The 24,021-nt window shown below is 46.1% G+C and overlaps 1 protein-coding gene and 1 long non-coding RNA gene across 2 annotated transcripts in view; both read left to right on the forward strand.

Annotated features, from left to right (window-relative positions):
* Window positions 1-2,249: 2,249 nt before the first annotated feature.
* Window positions 2,250-6,603, forward strand: LOC144100683 (uncharacterized). The gene is made up of 3 exons (XR_013307799.1): window positions 2,250-2,325; window positions 3,040-3,082; window positions 6,513-6,603. It is a non-coding gene; the product is annotated as an uncharacterized LOC144100683 (long non-coding RNA).
* Window positions 6,604-8,302: 1,699 nt separating this feature from the next.
* Window positions 8,303-24,021, forward strand: part of LOC144102750 (uncharacterized) — a 33,060-nt gene continuing 17,341 nt past the window's right edge. The window contains exons 1-7 of the mRNA XM_077635931.1: window positions 8,303-8,451; window positions 9,808-9,905; window positions 9,989-10,346; window positions 12,029-12,132; window positions 18,930-18,950; window positions 21,684-21,713; window positions 22,756-22,779. Of these exons, the coding sequence (XP_077492057.1) occupies window positions 8,303-8,451; window positions 9,808-9,905; window positions 9,989-10,346; window positions 12,029-12,132; window positions 18,930-18,950; window positions 21,684-21,713; window positions 22,756-22,779 (784 nt within the window). The remainder of the gene's footprint in view (window positions 8,452-9,807; window positions 9,906-9,988; window positions 10,347-12,028; window positions 12,133-18,929; window positions 18,951-21,683; window positions 21,714-22,755; window positions 22,780-24,021) is intronic.

Consider the following 24,021-nt stretch of genomic DNA (forward strand, 5'->3'; position numbering starts at 1 on the left):
AACGAAAGATGATAAAATCATTCTTATTCCCTCCTTTGCCTCGCTTATCGCCTCTTATGTTTTGCTTGCAGTCACTGAAATGCGGCATTTCAGCCAACAGAAGCTCTCACCTTCTGCTCTCTCCTCTTCATTGCGATATTAAGATAGTGATGCTCTGTTGCCGGAAACCCGCGAAATTAGCGATGGGCTGTTACCACCAGATACCCGATTCACTCAATTTTCGGACTAGCACACATAATAAAAACATAAATATTGATATTCGTACTGAATATTTTGCTACTACTTTCCTTCACCGTACGGAACAAGACCTGAGGAATACGAAAAAGGATTTACAAATTGAAATTTTTGAACACAGTCACAATGTTATTTTGCGCGTCCCGCCCCAACCGCGTGCTTTCGTTGAAGGTGGAAGAAATACTCCCGATGTGCCTGAAGCCGAGCAGCCAGCGACGAAGGACACCACTGACGCCCTTCCGACTGGAAAGAAAAGTGAGTAGAATGCGATCATTAGAGCTTCCGCTGGCTAAAATTAGTGTCATTAAAGATAAAGCCTTGTTCAGTAGGGCAGACATGCAGGCCACTTATTCTTGATGACATGTTGAACTCCCGATTTTTTCGTAATGCTACAACAGGCACTATTTTCGTGGAACCCATTTAATGTATCAAATCAGTTTCCGTCTTACGAACTAATCGGTATTTTATGCTGTTTGGTGCAAAGAAAATTACCGGTCATCCCTACTAGCAAAAAAAAACGATCATACGACGGCCTTAAGTCTGCTGAAGAAAGGATATACAAGAACCTTTCCCTTTCATCTCTCTCTTCCTCCATTTTTCGTTTTTATTTTCTTTATTTTATCATTTGAAACGTTATTGTTTTATTTTTATTTATTTTTATTTATTTTATTTTTCAGTCTTTCGTTTTATATTCCTGTTCTTTGTTTTCTTTCTCTTGTCTACTTTTATTTATTTTCATTTTCTTTTGTTTTCATGTCTGATACTAAGTATGCCTTCTCACGCATTTACATCGCTTTTCATCGAATCAGTCAGACAAAACCTGCTTCAAACGCCACATTTCATTAATTCAACTAATTAAATATAATTCAACAACCAACCTTTTTCTACTCACACACTACCTAAACCAAATTTTTGCACATTTATCTCCACAGATCGACATAATCGTGCGGACAAAATCTGCGGACACTTTTTGCTGACGCGACGTGACCATATAATGATTTCGCATTAAAAAACGCTTTGTGTAGTTTAAAATTAAATACAAATTTTATCTGATGAAGCATGGAGCCCTTCCCTATAGGGAATGGCGAGCCTTCACAGCTGTAAGAGGTGCCCGCGCTTGAAAATTAGGTTTCAGGTGGCTCAAAAGGAGGAATAAGCATCAAATAAGCAGTAAGCTTGAGCTCAGGCTTGTGACTGAGTGATGGTTCATTCTTCTGATATGTAACAAAATGGCAGTATGAAAACAAAATGGCGCACTCGCTGACTACACATGAGAACGGCGAAATGAAAACGATAGGAGCGACCAGAAAATTTTAAAAAACATAATGGCTGATCAGCAGTATGCTAAAACGAGTCATATACAAGGTATCCTCCACACTGGAAATTTTCTTCGTGCACTATCAAAAGGTTCATGCATGTTACTACGTCGAATTTACAGTACATGAAACCTGACGAAAAAAGAATTTCTCGAACCGCGATGGCATACCTAGCCCTATGTCCAGCAATTCCGATCAAAAATTATTGAAAATTAGAAAACTGTAAGATACTTTACGGTAATATTGAAGGTAATGGTCCATTCTTCTGATATGTAACAAAATCTTACATTTCAAATGATTCCATCGGTCGCATCGAACAGTTAAGACTCCCATAGAAAACCAATAGGGAACGCTTTTGACGATAGCAGAAACGTTAATAGAAAAAAAAATTAAGACTGCCGTCAAGTGACATGCAGATATGTTCATTGTTATATTGAAATTTCACAACATCACAAAAAATTGCGTCCATAAATGGTTTAACGCTCAAAAATGCTTCTGTCCAGAATTTCTGGGTGTGACAACAGCTTCTGCTTCATGGCCTCTTTTTTTTAATTAAATCTAGGAAGCTTGAGCACTGTCCAATTTTTTCATTGAGTTTAGTGGTTTAGCTCGCGTGGGTATGAGGGCAGAAACTAAGTAAAACTTGTCCAGTTTCTTCGATAACCGAAACGACAATGCACCTATCTTTCAGGTGGAAGGAATACCCCCGAGGTCCCATTGGAGGACAAGGCAGGCGGGAAGGATGGCGGTGGTGTTTCTTCTGCAGAAAAACAAAGTGAGAAGAATTCAAGAAGTTTAGCTCTTTCGATCAAACAATGTTGCCTTCTACTTTAGAGACCGCTGGTCGCTCGAGTCTATGAGGCGGCGTGCTGAAAATCCCTGCCCCTCGCTCTTTTTATCTCAAATATATTTCGGCATAGCCATGTAGGTTTCGAGAGGTATAGTATCCTTTTGTAGAGTACGCTGAGATTCCGCAAATTCAAGTGCTGGAGCTTGAGCTGATCGTTTTGAAATATGTGCGGCCGACACGAAAGGCACTGAAGCAGGACACCCGAAGAAGCAGGAAAACACACGCTCGTTGCTTCTGCAGTCTCTCGAGAGTTTGTTCCGGGTTTTTATTTGATCTTTCAGGCTTCCTCGTTCCGAGGAATAGTCGAATGTTTTGAGGATTCTACACGGTACACCAAAGTTTTGCACATTTTTTTATAATACCTAGTGTGAACATCGCTGTGGAACAAGATCGGGAATTCGCATTGTTTTGTTGCATAGAATGTGAGTAAAAATAAAAACTATCGTTCCCTAATTAAGCAACCTTCTCATCACGATTCATGCTCTGAAAGCATATAGAATGCACTAGCACGTATAACAATGCTGCTCCAAGCATTACCTGTTTGTATAAAATAAAAAAAATGAATGCACCGCAAAGCTGCAGCCGGAAAGTGAGTGGGACGTTTGTGTCTGGCTACTAACTGCTTCATTTGTACTTCAGGTGAGAAGATTCTCTCAGTGGCGCCTACAGCGGTAAAGCCAGAGTAAGTACAGGGGCTGCACATACTCTTTAGTTTTCCCGTTCGTTTTGTGGGGCACAAAGTCCTACGCCTTTATTTTAATTTCTGTAAAACATTAATATCCTGCATCATAACTTTTTTTTAAGAGTGCCGCTAAAACCAAACTTACGGGGCATGGTTTTCTGATCAGAAGCACTTGCAGCATTTTTAGGAGACTCGTGATGGTGTTAGCCTTTTCTTATTCCAGTACAGAACTACTTAAGCCATATTGTCACGAAATCCCAGTTGTATGAAAGTCAGCGTTAGTAGGTTTATTACACATTCTACCAATGCGAATTAAGTGTAAAGTGTGTTAGAATACGTGAAATAACATGATTTTCCTTCAAAGGACAGGGTTTTTTTCTGCGCTAAATACTTTACGCGACTAGTTTTTCTGGCATCTAAGCTATGGTTATTTAGGCCGAGAGGAAATGCGGTGACTGCAGGCTCCAGGTGACAACATGCACTTCAGTTTCAAACAATACGGTCCGTTTTGAGTTTGATATGGTACTACATTGGATAATTGGCACTAAGGACGAAATTCACTAATATAGGAATATTGCCAAGCTAGCAGTGTTTCTAGAATCATTACAATATGATATAATGTAAAGAAAATAAAGTGGTAAACAGAAGCTCTGAAAGATGTGTCCATCTACTACCGACGTGGTTCTAAAATCGGTATAGTTTTCCTGCACTGGAGGTTTAAAGGTATTGTAGCGCTGCCTCATGCCAGCAAGAACCGTTCGCTAGGTTATCTGAGCCTGAACCATCCTTGGTTTTCGGGGCGAAAAAGGCGCACATTCACGTCCACTTTTTGGAGGGGATTCAGTAATGGAGCTGTGTTTCACCACCATTTGCAAGTGTAGTAAGTTAATCGTCGCCATCTCGTCCAAAACTCTTTACATATTTTTCAAAGACGTCTCCAAGTAGGTCTTTCAGCTCAGCCGTCAACAGCCGTGGTACCCATCTTGCCAGCAGTTTCTGAAATTGGAACTCACCATGAGAGATGTAGCGTGTTTTAATTGGAGCACATTATGGAAGATATAAAGTTCTGAACCATGACTAAGTGCCCAGTTGCATATACGTGTGCCGTAGTCAGACGGTGATTTTTTTTTCCCGGTAACGCTTAGACGGCTGTGATGCGCTCCGGCGTTACAACTGGAAGTGCTTAACTCTGGCGAGGTATATTTTATTGCGTGACAGTATATTTTACTGCGGATGACAGTGGCATATATTTCAGTTCTACTCTTGCTCAGTGTCAAGGATACCCCCAAACTGCTGTCCCAGAATGCAGCGTTTTTCCTTCATAATCATCGGCGTTTATTTTTCGAAGATGTCACATCGTTGTAAACCTTTAGTGCAAAAGCACTATTGCGATGGGTATACCTTCAAGAAAGATCTTGCGATGTTTGTGGGTCTGCGATGGTTGTAAGTTTGTGCCAAGCGAGCTTGCGATGTTGGTAGGTTTGTTCCAAGTACAGTAAGCAAATAAAAATAAATCAAACAAGCATCCGCGACTGGGATTTGAACCCGCGGCGCTGAGAGAAGATCAGCTACACTGTCCACTGCGCGAGAGCACGAGGCTACCGCCGCAGCCGACCACACATCGTGTTAAACCGCAACACATTCTTGCGCTGTGCATTGCACACCGCCATCTTCATCAACTAATACTACTACCAAACTAATATTCGCGCTTGGAGCTATGTGGCGGTAGTGACAGAGACATGCGTTGGTGTGGACAACGCTGTGGCAGAAACACGGCACTAGAGCAACGCGCGTTGGCATTGAAAACATTGCTGCAGAAACGCAGCACTAGAGCATAGGCTGCAGTCGTTCCTTGGTTAAATTGGCATTGGCGGTGAAAAAGCTGAAGAAACGCATAACTGACCCCGCTGGGTCAGTGGACACCTCAATAGCGCTTTCAAGTACGCGGCTGTGGTGTCCACCTGCAGAAAACTGTGCTTTCGCATTTTTCTGCCTAGCAATGTTTAACCGCCAGCAATTTTTTACACCGCTTCTTCACTCCCCGATGAATGAAGCATATATCACCAAACCCACCTTTCATTCTACGCTGAACTTCACTAGGTTTTGCACCAGCACATGTAACAATTTTCATGAAACATCGCTGTTATATTCTTTGGTGCATATCTTAATTCGAACGGACACTTTGCGCTGATAATTTGACGAAAATTGTTCATCTGCATTTTTCTGCAACCTACAGGATATTGTTTACACTACTTGAAACAAGGGTACCAACTTAAATTACAATGGCTCGGAGTTTAGATATAGCATTGCAAAATTTACGGCTTTCATTGCACTGACGCTTATTCGGTGCCTTTGTTTGGTTACTGCTGAGAACCGCAGCACGCTGCAGCCCTTCAACGCCGCTGCGATAGTACACCTCGTTATTCGCGAACAACAAGACAAATTAAACTCCGAGACGTGAACCCACATTAAAATTTACTTGATTAAGAAGATGCCTGAATACGTACCAAACACGGATAAAACCACTGTATATGCAATAAGAGATACCATGTATGGAACTTAATTCCGCACCCCGTCAACTGCACGACAAATTGCACTGCGAGCTTCAAAAAATAAAACTATTTTTCAGGCACTTTCGCTACTGACGTACGCGGAATTTCTTTCGCCAATCTTTTGTCAGCTGACATCTACTTTTTGCGATTACTCTACAGACGTTTGGGTTCTATCCACATGTCTACAGTGGATTCGAACACAAAGTGACAGCGCTTATTAAAAATTGTTGTGTTGTGTTGGGCTTTATGGCACATAGGCAACTAAGGCCATCATGCGACAAGCTCAAATTTATTAAAAAGTGTTCAGTTATATCATGAAGTTCTTCGTAAGCGGAACTTGTGGACAACCGTTTACAAATATTCTGTGAGGACTATTTCATGTTTCAAGCGCTCAATTATGGTAGCAAAACTGAGAGTAAAAGAAAATGGCTAGAAGAAGAGCACAGCCAAGCAATTTATGAAAATAGGATGGATAGAAGTAATGTTAAGACGCAAAAGTAGAGTAACGTGGATTAAAGAGAAAGCTATATTGCAGCAGAAATTACAACAAAATTGACTTTATGGAAGATACAATGCAGAGAAGAGCTTCACGAAGGCTTGCTAAATCAGTAGAATGCGCTTTAAGCGAAGGAAATGCCAACATGGTGGTCCAGAGCGACACTCGGTGATAAGGTTAGGAAATAAGCCACGACAAGGCGATTGGCGCAAGACAGGAATGAATAGAGGCCACTGGTAGAGGTCTTCCACAGGATGCGAACTTGTCTCTGGTGCTGCTACTGATGACAACCATTCGGGTGCACCATTTAACAAAATTATGAATTTGATAAACAGTTTGTCGGACCCAAAATTAAGACAAAACATTCTCTTTATAACTCCAGGGCTGCTGCACCAAGTGGAATCGCGGGATGCTTCAGCAGGTGCTGGAAACCGAAGCCGCCGCCTGTGTTGCCGCAAGATACTAAGCCCAAGACCAGAGAAGGCAAGCTGCACTTTTCACAATAACAATGTTTGCGGAGGAAAAATTACATGAGCAATATTACTGTGAAACTAAAGCTAATATGGGAGCAACCCACAAGGAGCTGCTGCAGCCATGACTATATTATCCTGACTGAATTAAATGAAGCCTTCTAGACGAAGCTGCCGCGCAAAACCGCAACCTTACAAAAGTTGCTAATGACGCGGCGGAACTGTCTGTACAGCGAGGAAAACATTTCCTGTAAGTTTCGTCCTCCACGATTAGCTTGGAGAGAGATAACAAGGTTTTTGTGGTTTTTTTCACTTGTCTAGTGCCGTGGAATCCCAAAATAACTCAGAACACCGTCGCAATGCCCAGACAACTTCATCAACTGGGCAGTTTTGGAGTGGAAGAGGAGATTTTCCCGCCCTGCATAAGCGCGGGAAGCTTGGTGTTCCTGCTAGCCTCAGTAATGAAGGAGAGCCTGCGCCGAATAGTGCTAAGCGTTCCAGTTATGCTCTTGATTTTACCTTCATGGGCCTAACCTTAACGACGCGCTTGGGTTGGGTGTACAATACCATCCATCGTATTAAAAACCAGCGCTTGCGAACGCAGACAGAGGACGAGACGAGATGAATCGAAGGTGCTGAACTTACTACTGAATTTTATTCGAAAGTAAGCAGTCATTTCATACGCTTACACTCGCGCGCGCAAAGGCATCTTGTTAAACACAGATGCACCGCAACCACCCACCCTCTGTCCGTCTTCGTAAGCGCTGGTTTTTAATACGATTTATCACCACAACTGGCCCAATCCTCAGTTCTGGTACAATGCCATGCTTCGTGCGCTATGATATATAGGCGCGTAACCCCCTTGTAAGCAAAAGAGCGCGCAAAGTTCCCGTGCACTAATTTACTGAAAAGGTAGCGAGAATGCGAGTCCGTGTGATCTTTGGCATGCGCGGTTTGACACCAGCTCAGAAAGAACAAAAAAGGAAAAATGAAATGACGAATGACAGCATTAGAAAGGGGGGGGGGGGGGGATAAAAGACAAATTTGGCGGCGCCACGATCGAAAACAAGTCCAGCTTTCTCGAGGAAAAATTTTGAAAATTGGAAACTTGTAAGATACTTTCACGGTAATATTGAAGGCAATGGTCCGTTCTTCTGATATGTAGCAAAATCTTTCTTTTAAAAAGTTTCCATAGACAGCATCGAACAGTTCAGGCTGCCATAAAAAACCAATGGGGAACGCTTTTGACGATAGTAAAAACGTGAATAGAAAAAACATACAAGGCTGCCGTCATGTGATTTGTGGCTATATTGATTGTCACAGTGAAATCTTACATTATATGGAAAAAAATGCCCTCAAAAACGGTTTCTCGCTCAAAATTGTTTTTGTCCAGAAATGGTGGGTACGTTATTGACCAAACGTATTTCGGGCAAACATTTTGTTTTTACTGCATTTCTTCGTCTCACGCTTATCTGGTTCCGCACGAATATTTTTCAGAGGTTAGGAGCACGTTTTGGTTATGTTAGTCGACTATGGTTATGTTAGTCGACGTTTTCGTTATGTTAGTCGGTTATGTTAGTTGGTTAGGTTTCCCTTCTTGCAGTGCAGCTATGCGGCGTTAACGCCGACTCATTTTTCAGGCGAGAAGGATGCCGTTGTATCGCCGACGGCAGAAAAGCCAGGCGAGACCACCGCGGCTGACATGCCCACTGACGAAAAGGCAGGTGGCAAGGCTCCCGACGTGGTCCCTCCGGCAGATCAAGCAGCTGCCACCAGCACCGCTGTTGTGCCTTACGAGGAAAAAGGAAGTGTAAAGATCACCGTCGATGTGCCACCGGTGGATAAGCCGGAGTAAGTTTCATCCATGCAAAACAACCCTATTTTCGTTGCTGCGTTTGAGATTCGCTTCAGATGCAAGTTTTCTCGAGCTCTGTGGTAAGGATTTTGGGCCATATTCTGTAACGATCCTTTTTCCTTCCACTGCGTTTAATCCTAGCTCTGTCACTGGTCGCTGCTCCCCTTGACGTAGGGCGTTAGTGCAGACGTCATGCAGGTCTAGACAGAAATATGACTATGATGCAGTAGAATGGAAAGTTGGGCGAGTTGGTATGCGTTCATTTTGGGTGGAAAAAGGTGATGCAACCTGGTCGCACAGACGCGGCTTGAGCCCTTGTGTCATTGGCCGACCGGCGCAGATGTTCACGACTGACGGCGAATGACGACTCGATTGACACGCCTGATGATAGTTACCACCCCTAATTGCCTTTCGTCAAATAAACTAAACAGATTGAAATATGATTATGGCAACAATATGCTTCACGACAGTGGAGAAAAAAGACATTCTCGAAAGGGACACTTTAGTGCCCACACTCGAACGAAATCATATTGGGATGTCAGTGCACGTTAAAGATCCCCAGGTGCTCTAAATTATTCCGGAGCCCTCCGATACGGCACCCCCTTCTTCCTTTCTTCTTTCACTCCCTCCTTTATCCCTTCCCTTACGGCGCGATTAATTTGTCTAACGATATATGAGAGAGATACTGCGGCATTTCCTTTCCCCAGAAAACCAATTATATATAATTTACCGAACAATGCGCCTACTATAAAAATTAATAAAAATGCACATATTAGGAGATGGAAGTCTTCGATGAAAAGAGAAAAATGGTGGGCAGGTTATTCGGGAAGGCTCCGTAACAGGTCAGGCAGCAGCTAGAGGCTGAGTACAGTACACATGGCCGTCTATTCAAAGGTGAGATTACTATTTTGTGGGAACTGGTCCTAACATAATGTTATGTAGGTTCGTGGCACAGTCCATAAAATAATGCTGTTAGGTTCGTGTTTAGGTTTCTGGGGTCTGATGCACACAGGCAACTCTGGCTCCGAGGAATGCCGCAGTGGAGGCCTCCGGAAATTTCAACCACCTGGGATTCCTTAACGTGCACTGTCCTCGCGCAGTCACCTGCATCTAGCATTTCGTCTCTACCAAAACTCGACCGCTGCGGCCAAGGTCGAGCCCGCGTCCACCGGGTCAGCAGCCGAATACCATAACCACTGAGCCACCGCGGCGACTTATGTTATGTATAAATACTACTGCATGACAGAGTAATAGTTATTCGACAATCCGCCATACAGCAGAGAAAATATCAGAATCATGAAAGCTTAACAGTGATCAATATATACATATGAATAAAATGTGTGTAATCGCAGGGCGGCTCCACCACGCAAACCAGGATTCTTTTCTCGCTGGTTTGGCTCGAAAAAGGCGCCAGCGCCGATCGAAGCGACGAAGGCAAAAACTACAGACGGTAAGCTGCGTAGATCTTCGTTTGCACTGTCTTCTCGTTCATGTGATGTCGATAACGCTGCTTCGCGTGTCTTTCATGTGAAGAGCCCTTTGTCGCTGTGGTTCCGGAGGAACACCCGGGTGGCACGGTCAGCATAGACATGCCTACGGTGGATGAACCAAGTAGGAAGACAAGCACCGAGGTGCCTTCGCCGCATATAACAAGCGAGGTAGTTAGCGTGGATGTGACCTCGCTGGAGAAGCCAGCTGAGAAGATTGAGGCCGGTGTGCTTTCGGCGGAGAATCCAATTGAAGAAATTGAGGGTGGTGTCTTCCCTGCTGATAAGCCAAGCGGGGCGGCGACTGTGGAAATGTTTTCGACGGATAAGCCAGTTGAGAAGACCGAGGCTGAAAAATCCGGTGGAAAGACTACCGTTGATGTGCTTTCGGCGGACAGACCAGAGTAAGTGTCGCAACTTTAACATGCACCTAATTTCTCGCTACTCCTGCTATACCGTCTAGTTTTTACAGCGACTGCTGTTAGGCGTTCGTCCCTGGCTTGAGCGTCGTAGTCGTCCGGCGTAAGCGGTAGGTGCGTTACCATGGTAACCATGGTAACACACCCGCCGGTTACCATTGCAACTCTAGTATGGTTATCATCCCGCATGGCACCACGTAGGATGTTTTAAGGCCTTTATTAATGATGTGCGTCTGGTTGTGTCTCGTCTGAGGTCACCTTCTGTCACGGCCAACGTGAGTCGCATTAGCCTACGGGTGGCTCTGTTTGGAACAGTCGCCTGCCAAAACTAAATGCCCGCACAGCTTTCACTGAATCTCGCGTTACATAGTCGTCACTATCCTGTGAATTTTTTGCTTGCTTATTTGAAGAAAAAAAAATGACCGACACAGCCGCAAAGTCTCGGTTGTAGAGGACATCTCTGTGTTTCAAGGACCAACATGCCTATGGCTGCCTTTTTGTATGTAACGGTCATAACTAAATTTCATGATGAAGCATTGATGCCTGGTCACAAGGGGGCAGGTGCTCGCTGACCAGTAGTGGTCTGACAAATACCTAGCAAAACGCAACGCCTGGTCACGTTAGTTTCGAATCTACCTGCCATATCCTTCCGCATCGCGTCCTTTGTTCCTCTTTAGTCGGGTTTCCCCACCCCCAGTTGTTTACCACAACTCCTACTACTGCATTTACTACTCCAGCACAGCTGCACTACAACCAGGCCTATAGATGCTGTTCTTTGCTCATTACAGATAATTTTGCGCAACGACCATGCCGCTTTCAGCTTAGCCTAAGCCAGTCGGACGTCAGAATTTTGATCGTTTGTTTTCTGTCGCGCTCCCGGCAAACATTTTAGCGTTATTGTGTAGCGACATCTGTCTCTATCATCGCTGGCAATTTTGAAGCAATTTTATCAGCATATTCAGAATATCCATGCATGCCATCTTACTCCAGCGCCCAATGGAGTAACAGCTGCGCGTCTTCCTGGTGAAAGAATGCCCTATTTTGTACAAGTGCGTGAGGGCACACGTCAGGTTTTTTTTCTCCGCGGTTTATGGGAGTAGTGCGTTTGGTGCCAGGTCTACACCCTTATTCAAAAGTTGCGAGCAGTTATCGCCCTGACATGCACCTTTTGATTGCTCCATATAACATGCCATTAGTCAGTTTGTTCGGTAGTTGGAGAACACGACTTTGAATATTTCTTCAGTAGGATTAAACACCACAGCACATCATCGCGTCCCTTAATTAATCGTAGTTATACAGAAACGCTGTGTGGAGATATATCGCACACGATTCTGAAGAAATGCATATATAGAGTAATTCAGTACTTTTATGGCCGCTACGTGAGTCAAGAAATTGATTGAGAAAAGGTGTAAGCGCTGCATGCGTTTCTTTAAATCTCCATCACTTTCATTCCATCCTTAATTCCTTTTCTCACTACAGCGTCAACGCCTCTGGCCATTTTAAGATCTGTTCAGAACGCGCCTTTCATTATAACTACGTATAACTCCTGCCAAGCCACTCATTGAGGGTCCGAGAGGTGTTCCTAAGCGTGTGACGGCAGCAAGTTATGTACATTACATTTGTCAATGCTCTGAGTGCAGTGAGTGCGCACTGCCATTGCTTTGCAGGTCAACCGTGAAGCAAATCTCCGGTTCCGCCAACCGACTTGTCTTCCTTGTCGTCGCCTTTCTTCTGGTGATTGTAATCATTGGTTTGATCGGAGCACTTTTAGGTATGTGTAGTACTTTACAATGCATCTGTTATAAGCACACATTCACGCTAAGCAATGGTTTTCCTGTTAAAGTTTCGAGAAAAAGAATATGGGCGAAGGCCACAACCCGCTGAAATTTGAATATTATGGATACCTGGGGAAGCAATGCCATTGAGTGGGCATTCTATTCATTTAGGTGTACTCCTCTGTTATGTCGCACGAAAAGCCATTGAACATATGACAAAACCAAAATATACAACTCGGGAGTTGGTGGATGAGTTGGACGCTGTAATTCAAGCAGAGACTTGGAGTGCTTTCCTGAGTTTTCAACTTTGTGGCAAGAAAAAAAAAAGCAATTAAATCACAACCGAATATGGCTTGTCCCCATACGTTAGTACGTGGCAAGAGAGTAGAGGGAATAATATATATTTTTAGGGGCTATTACTGTGCCATTGTCGTCGTCATGAACGCACTGGAGCGAAAGGCTGGAGAAAAATCAAAGATGGCAGCTTATTTTTTTGACAGCACCATGTGTAAAAACCACATTCCCTGGCCGGAGATCCTGTGGTTGGTGTCCACACGAAATATTCGTCACGTGGAATATTTACTTGACATTGTACTTATCCCGCAAAAACTGCAGACCAGAGAAAATTCTGTTGTCCGACTACAACCCCCTTCACATGCAGGGGACGCTGAAACCCGGGAAGAATACATGAACAGCCTTTAAACTTCTTTTCGTTGAGCACCTAGCACCGATCAACGTAGCCGTAGATTGTAAGCTTAAGAGCAATCTGATGTCGGGCACAATTGGCACTTATTTTAGGGCATTTTTCAGCTGTGTTTTAACGACATGATTTCTGGTAGCCTCTGTATTATGTTAAGGCTACACACCTTCGCGATTTGGTGTTCATCGTGAAAATTTTTGTAGATATGTACATTAATTGATCACATGACCCTGACTAATCACATGACTAATCATCACATGGCATGACTAATCACATGATCCCCCTTCACTACGGCGTCTCTCACAGCCTGAGTCGCTTTGGGACGTTAAACTTCCATAAACCAAACCATTTCGCTAACACAATACTGAAAGATCACCCAAACGTCAAAGTTCAATGGTCGTGACCCTGTTGTGTGACACCAATATGGCCCACAAGGTTAGGCTGGAGGGCTTAGCTGTGGTGCGACTTATAGCCGTGCATGACCTCTAACTCGGTGAAGGTCAAATGTTTAGTGCCGCGCGAAGCGTGGCTCACCTAGCGTAGTGAAGCTTTCGCTTCAGAATTCATCACCTGCTGGAAGTCGGGCACGCCACTTCACTGACTGCGCCTAAGACGCTAGGCTCCATGACGTTCATTATCATAAACATTACTACGCCCACTGGAGGTCAAAGGCCTCTATCGCAACTACTCCATTTAGCCATGCCCCATGTGTTCTCCGTGACATTAGGGATTTGGCAAAGGTCAACGGCAAGCGGCCGGCAATATCCTGGTGGCAGTGTGAAGCACTTTGTTCCCCGGAGCAAAAATATTTTTACAAGTGGACGAATCATGAACGAAGAAGTGGCGGTGCGCTGAACGACGACGACGTTGACAGTTGGTAGCTGGGCGCTCGGTTCTGAGCTGAGTGCTGGCCATCTCAGAGCAGCCGCCAATATAGACTTACCGCCGTAACATCCCCGTAACATCTTTTGGTGGAGGTCGCGGGTTCGAGCCGACATGCCGACGACCCGACAAGCCGACGGGCCGAACCGGCGAGATGACTACCGACCCGGCCCCTCCGTCTGCGCCTGCCACGCCAACTGTCGTCGTAGCCCACCCTCGCGACCCGGGCACATTCTGCGGTACAGATGGCGTGGACGTCGAGGACTGGCTCTCACTTTATGAACGTGTTAGCCAGCACAACAGGTAGGACGCCCCGCTGATGCTGGCCAATGTAATATTTTATCTCGCCGGCACCGCACGCGTCTGGTTCGAAACCCACGAAGAAGAGATTGCCACGTGGGATGCCTGCAAGCAAAAGCTCCGCGGCCTGTTTGGGAAACCAGTTGGCCGTCAGCTTGCTGCCAAAAAAGACCTTGCAGCTCGCGCCCAAACGGCCACTGAATCATATATTACATACATTCAAGACGTCTTGGCACTGTGCCGAAAGGTCGATCCCAACATGACCGAAGACGATAAGGTAGGCCACATTCTTAAAGGCATTGCCGACGACGCCTTCCACCTTCTTCTATGCCGGGACTGCTCTACGGTTGACTCCGTTCTGCAGGTGTGTAGACGCTTCGAGCAGGCCAAGCACCGGCGCATTGCACACCGCTTCGACCGCCTGCCTAACACAGCTGCCAGTTCCACGTGCGAGGATCTGCCGACACTAAGGCAGCCTTCCAACCCCGACAACGTGACTCGCATCGTGCGCCGTGAACTGGAGGCGCTGGCTCCTGTTACGCCCAACGCGCCCTTGTCGGACAACACCCTGGCCACAATATCCCTTATTCAAGCTGTCGTCTGCCAGGAGGTCGCCAACTTGGGCATGCCCTCCAGCCATCGTCCCGTCGAACCTCGGAGAGCGAGCCCCATCTCTTCCGGTGGTCGCTACTGCTACGGCCCGCAACACCTTCGTCCCAAGTTACACAAGGTATCGCAATCCGGATGAGTGGCGTACCCCTGACGACCGGCCGATCTGCTTTACGTGCTCGCGCGTAGGCCACATCTCCCGCCACTGCCGCAGCCGTTGGTCCGCACCTCCCCGACCTTTGCCCTACATCGACCGCCGTTATGACTATGGACCCCGTCGCTTCACGCCTCGGAATGACCCACCCAGCGCCGAGTCCACACCGCCTCCTCGTAGAACCAGCCGCTCTCCCTCCCCGACAGCCCACCGTTCCCGCTCACCTCTTCCGCACCGCAGTTACTCACCGTCCTCTGCAGGCCGCTTCGCGGGAAACTAGCCAGTGCAGCTCCCGGAGGTGATGCTGCATTGGTGCCCCGACCTGAAAATCCTCTACTGACCCAGCCTTCGCCCTGTAATCTGCTCGACGTTTTTGTGGACGGTGTTCCTGTTTCTGCCCTCATTGACACTGGTGCCCAAGTCTCGGTTCTTAGCTCATCCTTTTGCCGTCGCCTCAAAAAAGTTCAGACCCCTGCCGCTTCGCCCACCGTTCGCGTTGCCGATGGCAGCACTGCTGCCGTCACTGGCCTGTGCACTGCCCGCGTCACTCTTGCCGATCGTCACATCCCAGTTTTGTTCACCGTCCTCGAACACTGCCCTCACAATGTGATCCTTGGTCTAGACTTTCTGACCGCTCACTCTGCCCTTATCGACTGCTCCAGCGGCCTTCTACGATTGGACCTGCCTCTCAGCTCAGCCGACACACCCTCAAGCTCCACGCCCCGCCTTCGCTCCACCGAGTACGCTCGCCTGCCCCCCGACTCTGCCGTTTATCTGCCTATGTCCCCATTTCCTGCGGTTCCTGATGGGGATTATCTTGCCTGTCCACTCGCCGATGTCGTTCTCTCCCGCAATGTTGTTCTTCCGCACCTCATCGTGACCGTCACCAAGAATAGCACCTCCCTTCCTGTCCTCAACTTCAGCTTGTCACCACAAGTTCTTCCTGCAGGCATATCGCTTGCTACTTTGTCTTCTCTCACCGACTGTACCGTCACTGCTCTCTCACCTGGGCCGCCTTCTACTGTCTCTCAAGCGGCCGACACCCCGGCCAACGTTCCGCAATCTATTTCTGCGATGATTGCTTCTGACCTGAGCCCCGAGCATGCACAGGATCTTCACAACCTTTTGGTGTCCTACTCCGACATTTTTGACTTCGCTTCTGCTCCTCTGGGTCAAACATCGGTAGTGACTCACCGCATTGACACCGGCGATGCCAGACCTATACACCGGGGGCCTTATCGTGTGTCGCTACCAGAGCGCCAGATCATCCAGCGGGAGGTGGACAAGATGTTGGCCAACGATATCATCGAGCCTTCAAGCAGCCCTTGGGCATCTCCTGTCGTGCTCGTGAAAAAGAAAGACCAAACTTGGCGGTTTTGCGTCGACTATCGTCATCTCAACAAGGTCACGAAAAAAGACGTCTATCCCCTTCCGCGCATAGATGATGCCCTGGACTGTTTACATGGCGCCCGCTACTTTCCTTCCATCGACCTTCGTAGCGGGTATTGGCAAATATCTGTTGACGCAAGAGACCGCGAGAAAACAGCTTTCGTCACCCCTGATGGCCTTTACCATTTTAAGGTCATGCCCTTCGGCCTTTGTAACGCCCCTGCCACATTTGAACGGATGATGGACTCGTTACTCCGGGGCTTCAAGTGGACGACCTGCCTTTGTTACTTAGATGATGTAAGTGTTTTCTCGCCCTCTTTTGAAACCCACCTGCTTCGCCTTTCGTCCATCTTGGCACTTTTCCGCCGCGCAGGTCTTCAACTCAACTCAAAAAAATGTACTTTCGGCCGCCGCGAACTCAAAGTCCTCGGCCATTTGGTGAATGCGAGTGGCATACAACCTGACCCTGATAAAGTTCGTGCCGTCAGTGCTTTTCCCTGTCCACGCTCGCCCAGTGGTGTCCGCAGCTTCATCGGTCTCTGTTCCTACTTTCGTCGGTTCGTCCCGAACTTCGCAGCCGTCGCTCGCCCTCTCACCAATCTGTTGCAGAAAGGCGTTCCTTTTTCCTGGGGCCCAGAGCAGGCTACTGCATTCTCCAGCCTTATCGCCGTCCTCACCAACCCTCCTGTATTGGCCCATTTCAACCCGTCTGCCCCGACTGAACTTCGCACCGATGCCAGTGGTCACGGAATTGGCGCCATCCTTGCTCAGCGACAACGCGGCCAGCACTGCGTGATTGCGTACGCCAGCCATCCTCTTCCTTCCGCTGAGAAGAATTACTCCATCACAGAACGCGAGTGCCTGGCTCTTGTTTGGGCCATTGGAAAATTCCGCACATACTTGTTCGGCCGCCCATTCACTGTTATAACCGACCACCACGCCCTGTGTTGGCTCTCATCTCTCAAGGACCCTACTGGCCGTCTTGGCCGGTGGGCATTGCGATTGCAAGAATACACCTTTTCCGTGGTTCACAAGTCCGGTCGCCTCCATCAAGATGCAGACTGCCTGTCCCGCTATCCCGTCGATCCTCCTTCTACAGACTGTGAGTCGGATGCCTGTGTCCTCTCCATCTCAGACCTCTCCCACATTGCCGACGAACAGCGCTTGGATCCCACCCTCACCTCTCTCATCGACCGCCTCAGCACCGACCGCCGCGACACTTCTCTGGCCCGGTTTTTGCTGGACGGGAACACGCTGTACCGCCGCAACATGCGACCTGATGGCGCTGAGCACTTGCTCGTTGTTCCCCGCCACCTACGGTCCACTATCCTCGAACAACTGCATGACGCACCTACGGCTGGTCATCTTCGTGTCTCCCGTACGTACGACCGCGTGCGCCGGCGTTTCTTCTGGCCTGGTCTGTACCGCTCCGTCCAACGCTACATCGCCGCTTGCGACGTCTGTCAGCACCGAAAGAAGCCCGCTGTCCTGCCGTCTGGACACCTGCAGCCGATCCCCATCCCGACCGACCCGTTTTCTCGTGTTGGGCTAGATTTACTTGGGCCCTTCCCGGAGTCCTCCACGGGGAACAAGTGGATTGCCGTCGCCACCGATTATGCCACGCGGTACGTGATCACTCGCGCCATTCCAACCAGCTGCGCCACTGACGTCGCTGACTTCCTTCTGCACGACGTCATATTACACCATGGCGCTCCCCGTCAACTCCTTACCGACCGTGGCCGCTGCTTCCTTTCCCGAGTTGTTGACGAAATCCTTCGTTCGTGCTCCGTTCGTCACAAGTTCACCACTGCTTATCATCCTCAGACGAACGGCCTTACGGAGCGTCTCAACCGCACGGTGACAGACATACTCGCCATGTACGTATCCGACGACCACCGGGACTGGAACATAAGCTTGCCTTTTGTCACCTTCGCCTACAACTCTTCGCGCCATGATACCGCTGGTTACTCGCCCTTCTATCTTCTCTTTGGACGAGACCCCTTACTGCCCTTCGACACTCTGCTGCCCACAGCTGGCCCTGTCACTACATATGCGCGTGACGCTATCGCCCGAGCAGACGCCGCCCGCCAGGTTGCTCGACACAAGCTCTCCGCCTCCCAAGAGGCTCAAAAACACCGCTACGATGGCCTGCACCGTGATGTGCGATACCCTGCCGGATCTCTCGTCTTGCTGTGGCTCCCATCCCGTCGTGTGGGGTTATGTGAAAAACTTCTGCCGCGCTACACAGGTCTTTATCGTGTATCACGGGCAGTGACCGACGTAACGTATGAAATCACGCCGCTGCACCCAAAGTCGACGTCCGCTCCACTGAAGTTCGAAGTCGTTCATGTAGCTCGCCTCAAGCCCTATCACCCACCATCGACATCGCACGCCTAACACGCACCGGGACGTTGCCTTCAGCCGAGGGGGATAGTGTTACAAGTGGACGAATCATGAACGAAGAAGTGGCGGTGCGCTGAACGACGACGACGTTGACAGTTGGTAGCTGGGCGCTCGGTTCTGAGCTGAGTGCTGGCCATCTCAGAGCAGCCGCCAATATAGACTTACCGCCGTAACATCCCCGTAACAATATGAACACAGCATGGCGGCACGAGAAAATGCTTGTTCAAGGAAGTAGTAACGAAAAGAACTGCCTATATTCGTGATTTGCGCGTTTTCTTACAGGCTTGTTTAAATTTTTGCCTTTTTTCTCAGAGTTATCCCAAGTTCAATGTTGCTTTGTTGCTTCCCTACAACAGGACGCCCTGGGAAGAATTGTGGTAAGCGCATATAGAAGATAATGGCCTTCTTGTGGCCTCTGTTCTTGTGTCAATCTAAAGCTGCGCGACAGAAATGCTGTAGAAACAAACAAGCTTTTTCTGCAGCTTCCGACGGTAATAATTTAAAAATAAACGTTTTAAGTCTTGAAGAACACTTTTTCGCTCAGTAATACCGCTTATAACGAACGCCTGAAGAATTGTTGCTCGAATTTTGTGCTTCTCAGTTTAACTATGCTCTTAGGAAAATTTTTAAACGTAACAGTAAGGTACTTCTGTGCAATTAGAGATCCGCAGCTGGCCTTGTAGAATATTTGTCATTTTCATACCGAACAATGCTGGACAAACGCATTTTTGAATTTGGAAGAATATATGAGTGCTATTTTTTTCATATATTGTAAGATTTTACTGTAACAATCGATATATCCGTAGATCTCTCTGTCGGCACGCTTGCATTCTTTTGAAATTAAAGTTTTTACTTCCCTCAAAAGCATTCCACATTGTTTTTTTTTCTGGCAATCTTAACTGATCGATGCGAGCTATGTAAACGCTATAAAATAGAAATTTTGCTACTTATCGGAAGAATGAACCATTACTTTATATATTTCTATACCAGTGATTTACAGTTTTCCAATATTCAAAAATAATGCCCAAAAACTTTGCACATGAGAAGATATTCGTTTCGTCAGTGTAGCAAGGAAAGTTCAGACCGAAGCTTCGAGAATATTAAACTATCGCAGCCTGACCCATAAATAGACGTCATTCGGAGGAGCGCGACTTACTTGGCCAACGTCCCGTCCGGGCCATAGCCACGGGTACTTAAATAGGTGGTGTTCAGAAAATTCACGCTCACACAGCAGCACAGCGAATACATGAATCCAGAATCTTTGCTCGTGAGCCATTTCGTTTGCTCTTTTAATTTAAGGGTTCGCAAACACAACCATAGATTTTTGGTTGGCTCCCATGTAAAAAAAAAGGTCGATTTGCCTAGTTAGGTCAATTGCAAAACAAACGCGTTAGGAGTTTGGTTTTCAATTCGGTTAGTGTGTTCAGATCCAGCATTCACGAATGGCAGTTGTTCGGATAGAGATTGAAATTGGAATTGAAAGTTTATTTCTCTAACAAACATTACGGTGAGAAGAGGAGACACTGGGAAAAAAGCTGCCTGAGACATCTTGCAGTAGCACCCAGTGCTCCAGGCATACATTGACAGCAGTATTTTCGCGTACAACAAGCTTGGGTACAACATATCTACCTCAAAAAAGAGCGGAAAAAAGGAAGGAAAAGGGGAAAAGAGAAAAAAACTAGAAAAAATTCGTTAATGACCATGTACATAGAATTGGTAATTCTCTACATTTATAGATTCCTGGGAGTCTTCCTATCACTCCTGTCGCAGTGGTGCAGCGGTCAAGCGATGCGCCACCGCCCTTCTATGGCAGGCGCTGCCATCGGTGGGACTTGGGTTGCTTGGGTTCGGTTACCACCCAGGTGTGCCTCAATACACGATGGGGAGATGATCAGCCTGCCACAAAACAGGCTTCACACAAACACACAACGCCTAAATGCGGGGAAAGGCACTATAAGTGCTAGCGCACTAAAAACAGAATTAGAATGCTCTTACATAGACTAGGAGCAGGAACAGCTGCTAGGTATCATTCGGTGAGTTTTATGGTACCAGCGAAAAGAGAGCACTCTGTACAGAAACATTGCACTGGGCAGTGCAGCGGCATAGTTGTTCCCCCTGCGTTATGGCGAAGGTAGCTCAGCGTCAGCGTGTTCCTTTTGCATTTGCCGAATGCAGCGTCTCGAATCCTTATTCTATGCATGCAGAGGCAACGCAGTTCATCAATCCCTCACAAAAATTTCCTTGGACAGTTTATGAACTGTCCATAGACTTTTGTCTATAAAGTCTATATATACATTCTACAGACAGATCCCAGGGACCAGTCTACAGGCGATACAAAGCCTTTAGAGAATCTTTACACAATCTATAGATTTATGGTCATACTTTTAGCAGAATTTTGTCTATAGACTGCCTAGAGATTATGATTAGACAAAAAAGATATCTACAGAAGGCCAATACAGTCTATAAGAAATCTATAGACAGCATATAAACCATTTTTGTAAGGTATGAGTCAAGAGCGACAATCGTCCGAAGTTTTCAGATGTTACGCTGCAAGTTCCGCCACTAGAGTTTTTTAATTCGTCTTTTTTCAGATGTTGTCAGAATATCGAAAACGATTTGCAAAAGAGTTGAAATCTGGGTGAGTTTGTACATAGTTAGGAGGAAAAAAAACAGTCAAAAACAGACGAGGGACAAGAGGGGGAATTCACGCCACAACAACTGGACTATCAAGTCGTTGTGGTGTGAATCTATCTGAACTATCCAGATAGTCCCGTCGTTGTGGTGTGAATTCCTCCTCTTGTCCCTCCTCTGTTCTTGACAGTTTTTTTTGTCAAAAACAGACGAGGGACACGAGGAGGAATTCTCGCCACAATGACTGGACTATCAAGTCGTTTTGGTGTGAATCTATCTGGACTATCCAGATAGTCCCGTCGTTGTGGTGTGAATTCCTCATCTTGTCCCTCGTCTGTTTTTGACTTTTTTTCACCTAAAAATTGAAAACAAAGCGCGAGCTTAAGCCGATGGAGCGTGGCAGATGCATTCTGGGTAATACGAGGCACACAGGTTCTCAGCAGGGCAAGCGCGCATTCTAACCAGCATGTTTGTTACAGATAAGATCGACAAGAAGCCGCAGCCTCACGGTGAGTTTGGCAGTAAAGTAAGCAAGTGCAGTAGGAAAAGCATTCAGTATTGAATAAATATCGTTAATTAATATGATGTTTATTATTAGTAAAATGTTTTTTTATAGATGCGGCTGCCTTGCTAACTGCTCACTGAATCATAAGGACAGGCACCCGCTGACGCATGCGTAATGAAAGGTTATGACTTTGGCTGTATGACACAAACATGTGCCGTGAAACTAAAGCTAGAGACAATAATCTGCAGACTATAAATTCTGGCTGCGATCTTTTGGAAAGCGTTTTTGTTCGGTATTTACTTGGTCCGCGGCAGATTTTCTCTAACCGAAGACCCAGAGAGAATTATTGGAAGAATGCACGTAGCTGTCTTACTGTTTACTTAGTAATTTCAAGGCCCAATTCTAAATTCACTTTCTTCTTATTTGCAGCTGTAAAGATGCTATATGGCAATATCATCTTACGTTTGGGAGTTATGGTAAATACCGAATGAAAAAGCTTGGCATGTTCTTCACCACATTTTTAAACAAGAAAATACGATAGCATATGGACGCCAATCCTTAAGAAATCGGGATCAGATGTGAGCTTGTTTATTCGGATAAGGACGTTTGCAATTTCCTTCTATTACACACGCATTTCGTAAACGTTTTGGCAGTGTAGAAATTTGATGGTTAGAGCAGGTTAAAAATTGCAACGAATTTTGCAAACGTTAATTTCACAAGCCAAAACAGCAGAAATGTTTCCATCGCGCGTGGTGTGAAAATATGGATAATTATGGTTAAAAGAAAGAAGGCTTTATAACGTGGATCATTAACTCCAAAAACCGACAGGACTCTTACGCCGCAATACGAGAGCTTTCGACGTGATACTTTGCCTCACGTCTCAACTACGCAACGCTTGTTTTATTTTGTTTTTTTTTAATACTTAAGCTTGGCGACCACAGGCACTGAAGCATACCGAGGATATGGGGGTTTCTTTAATTGGAGAGTTTTGGTCTTTACGCTGCCCTATAAATAATCCTTGTCATGCATTTCATCTAATTTTTCAGTTATACCAGGCCAGAAACCAAGCCGTACGTAAGATAACTTTCTAAGCGCTAATAGAACTTTTGTACACTCACGAGAAAGTTATTGAATTGGCACCGACGGTGGGTGGACAAAACTGTTCATATGTTTTAAAGTTGTTGTTCATATGTTTTCAAGTGGTCGTTCTGTTCTTAACAGGGTTCCGATACCGGCATAAACAAAGGAAGTCGCGCTCAGCCATTAGAGAATTGAATTATGCGAACATATAAAGTTGATAAAATTCCGGAGTTTTGTTCAGGAAAAGGCACGAGGGTATGCAATTTATGCTTGCAGAATATTCAGCGCATTCTCATCTGACGCACGCCTCCTTCCTGAGTCAAGAGGAACGCAATTAACCAGCCACTTTTGGAGATAGCAGCCCGCCACTCTCAATTTTTTTAAATCACGAAATACATCGACCAAGGGATATCTCGAAATTTACTTATGCTTTATCTGGGATTATACTTCGTTTTGTCTTACATAGGTTAGTGCGTACATGGTGCTAAAAGAACACACACAACACAGGATACGAAACTAGTTTATATCTTCTTTTGTCTTTTTTTGTGGAGTATTTACCATGTCTGAAGCATTACACCATCTAATCAGACAACATGCTCTACTCAAATTGATACGGTTGTTACTAACCGCCGGCTACAAATATCTAATTGCAACCAGGCTCGTAACCGTAGTAGTTAAAGGTTTTTTAATGAACAGCATACTAGCTAACGGGATTCACATGTCTTCTCATGTTCTCCCGCAATAGCATACTCTGCCTCAAAGGCCAGCTTTGCATCCCATAAACTATTTCTAACAATTCCTGGTGGACTTCTCTGAAAGCCTGTTTCACTTCTGATGTAGTAACTTAGATTTGTTCCTTTCATCCAGTGTATGTAGTTTTTTTCTTTCCAAGATTTTAGCAACGCTCGGCGAGGCTACAGACTCTTTATTTTGTGGCTGTCGCCCCACTGCCATAATTTATTTCTTACTCTTCATCAGCATAGTTTTTTTCTACACGTTTACTACATGTCTGTATGAATATTCGAAATTTTACGGTGGCGCATCAAACGCCATGGTAAACTCGTTTATTGATTCAGATAGCGCAAAGTAGATATCGTTTCAAACTATCATAATATATTTTTAAGTTCTTGACTAGTTCAGAAACAACAGGTATGAAGTAACTGCTTTGGTTTCTTAGGCCATTCTTTCAAAGAAAGCACCCATTCCAATAGCGTACAGTCTTCTACGCAGAA

The sequence above is a fragment of the Amblyomma americanum genome, chromosome 8, assembly GCF_052857255.1.
Source record: "Amblyomma americanum isolate KBUSLIRL-KWMA chromosome 8, ASM5285725v1, whole genome shotgun sequence".
In the NCBI taxonomy this organism is placed as follows: Eukaryota; Metazoa; Arthropoda; class Arachnida; order Ixodida; family Ixodidae; genus Amblyomma; species Amblyomma americanum.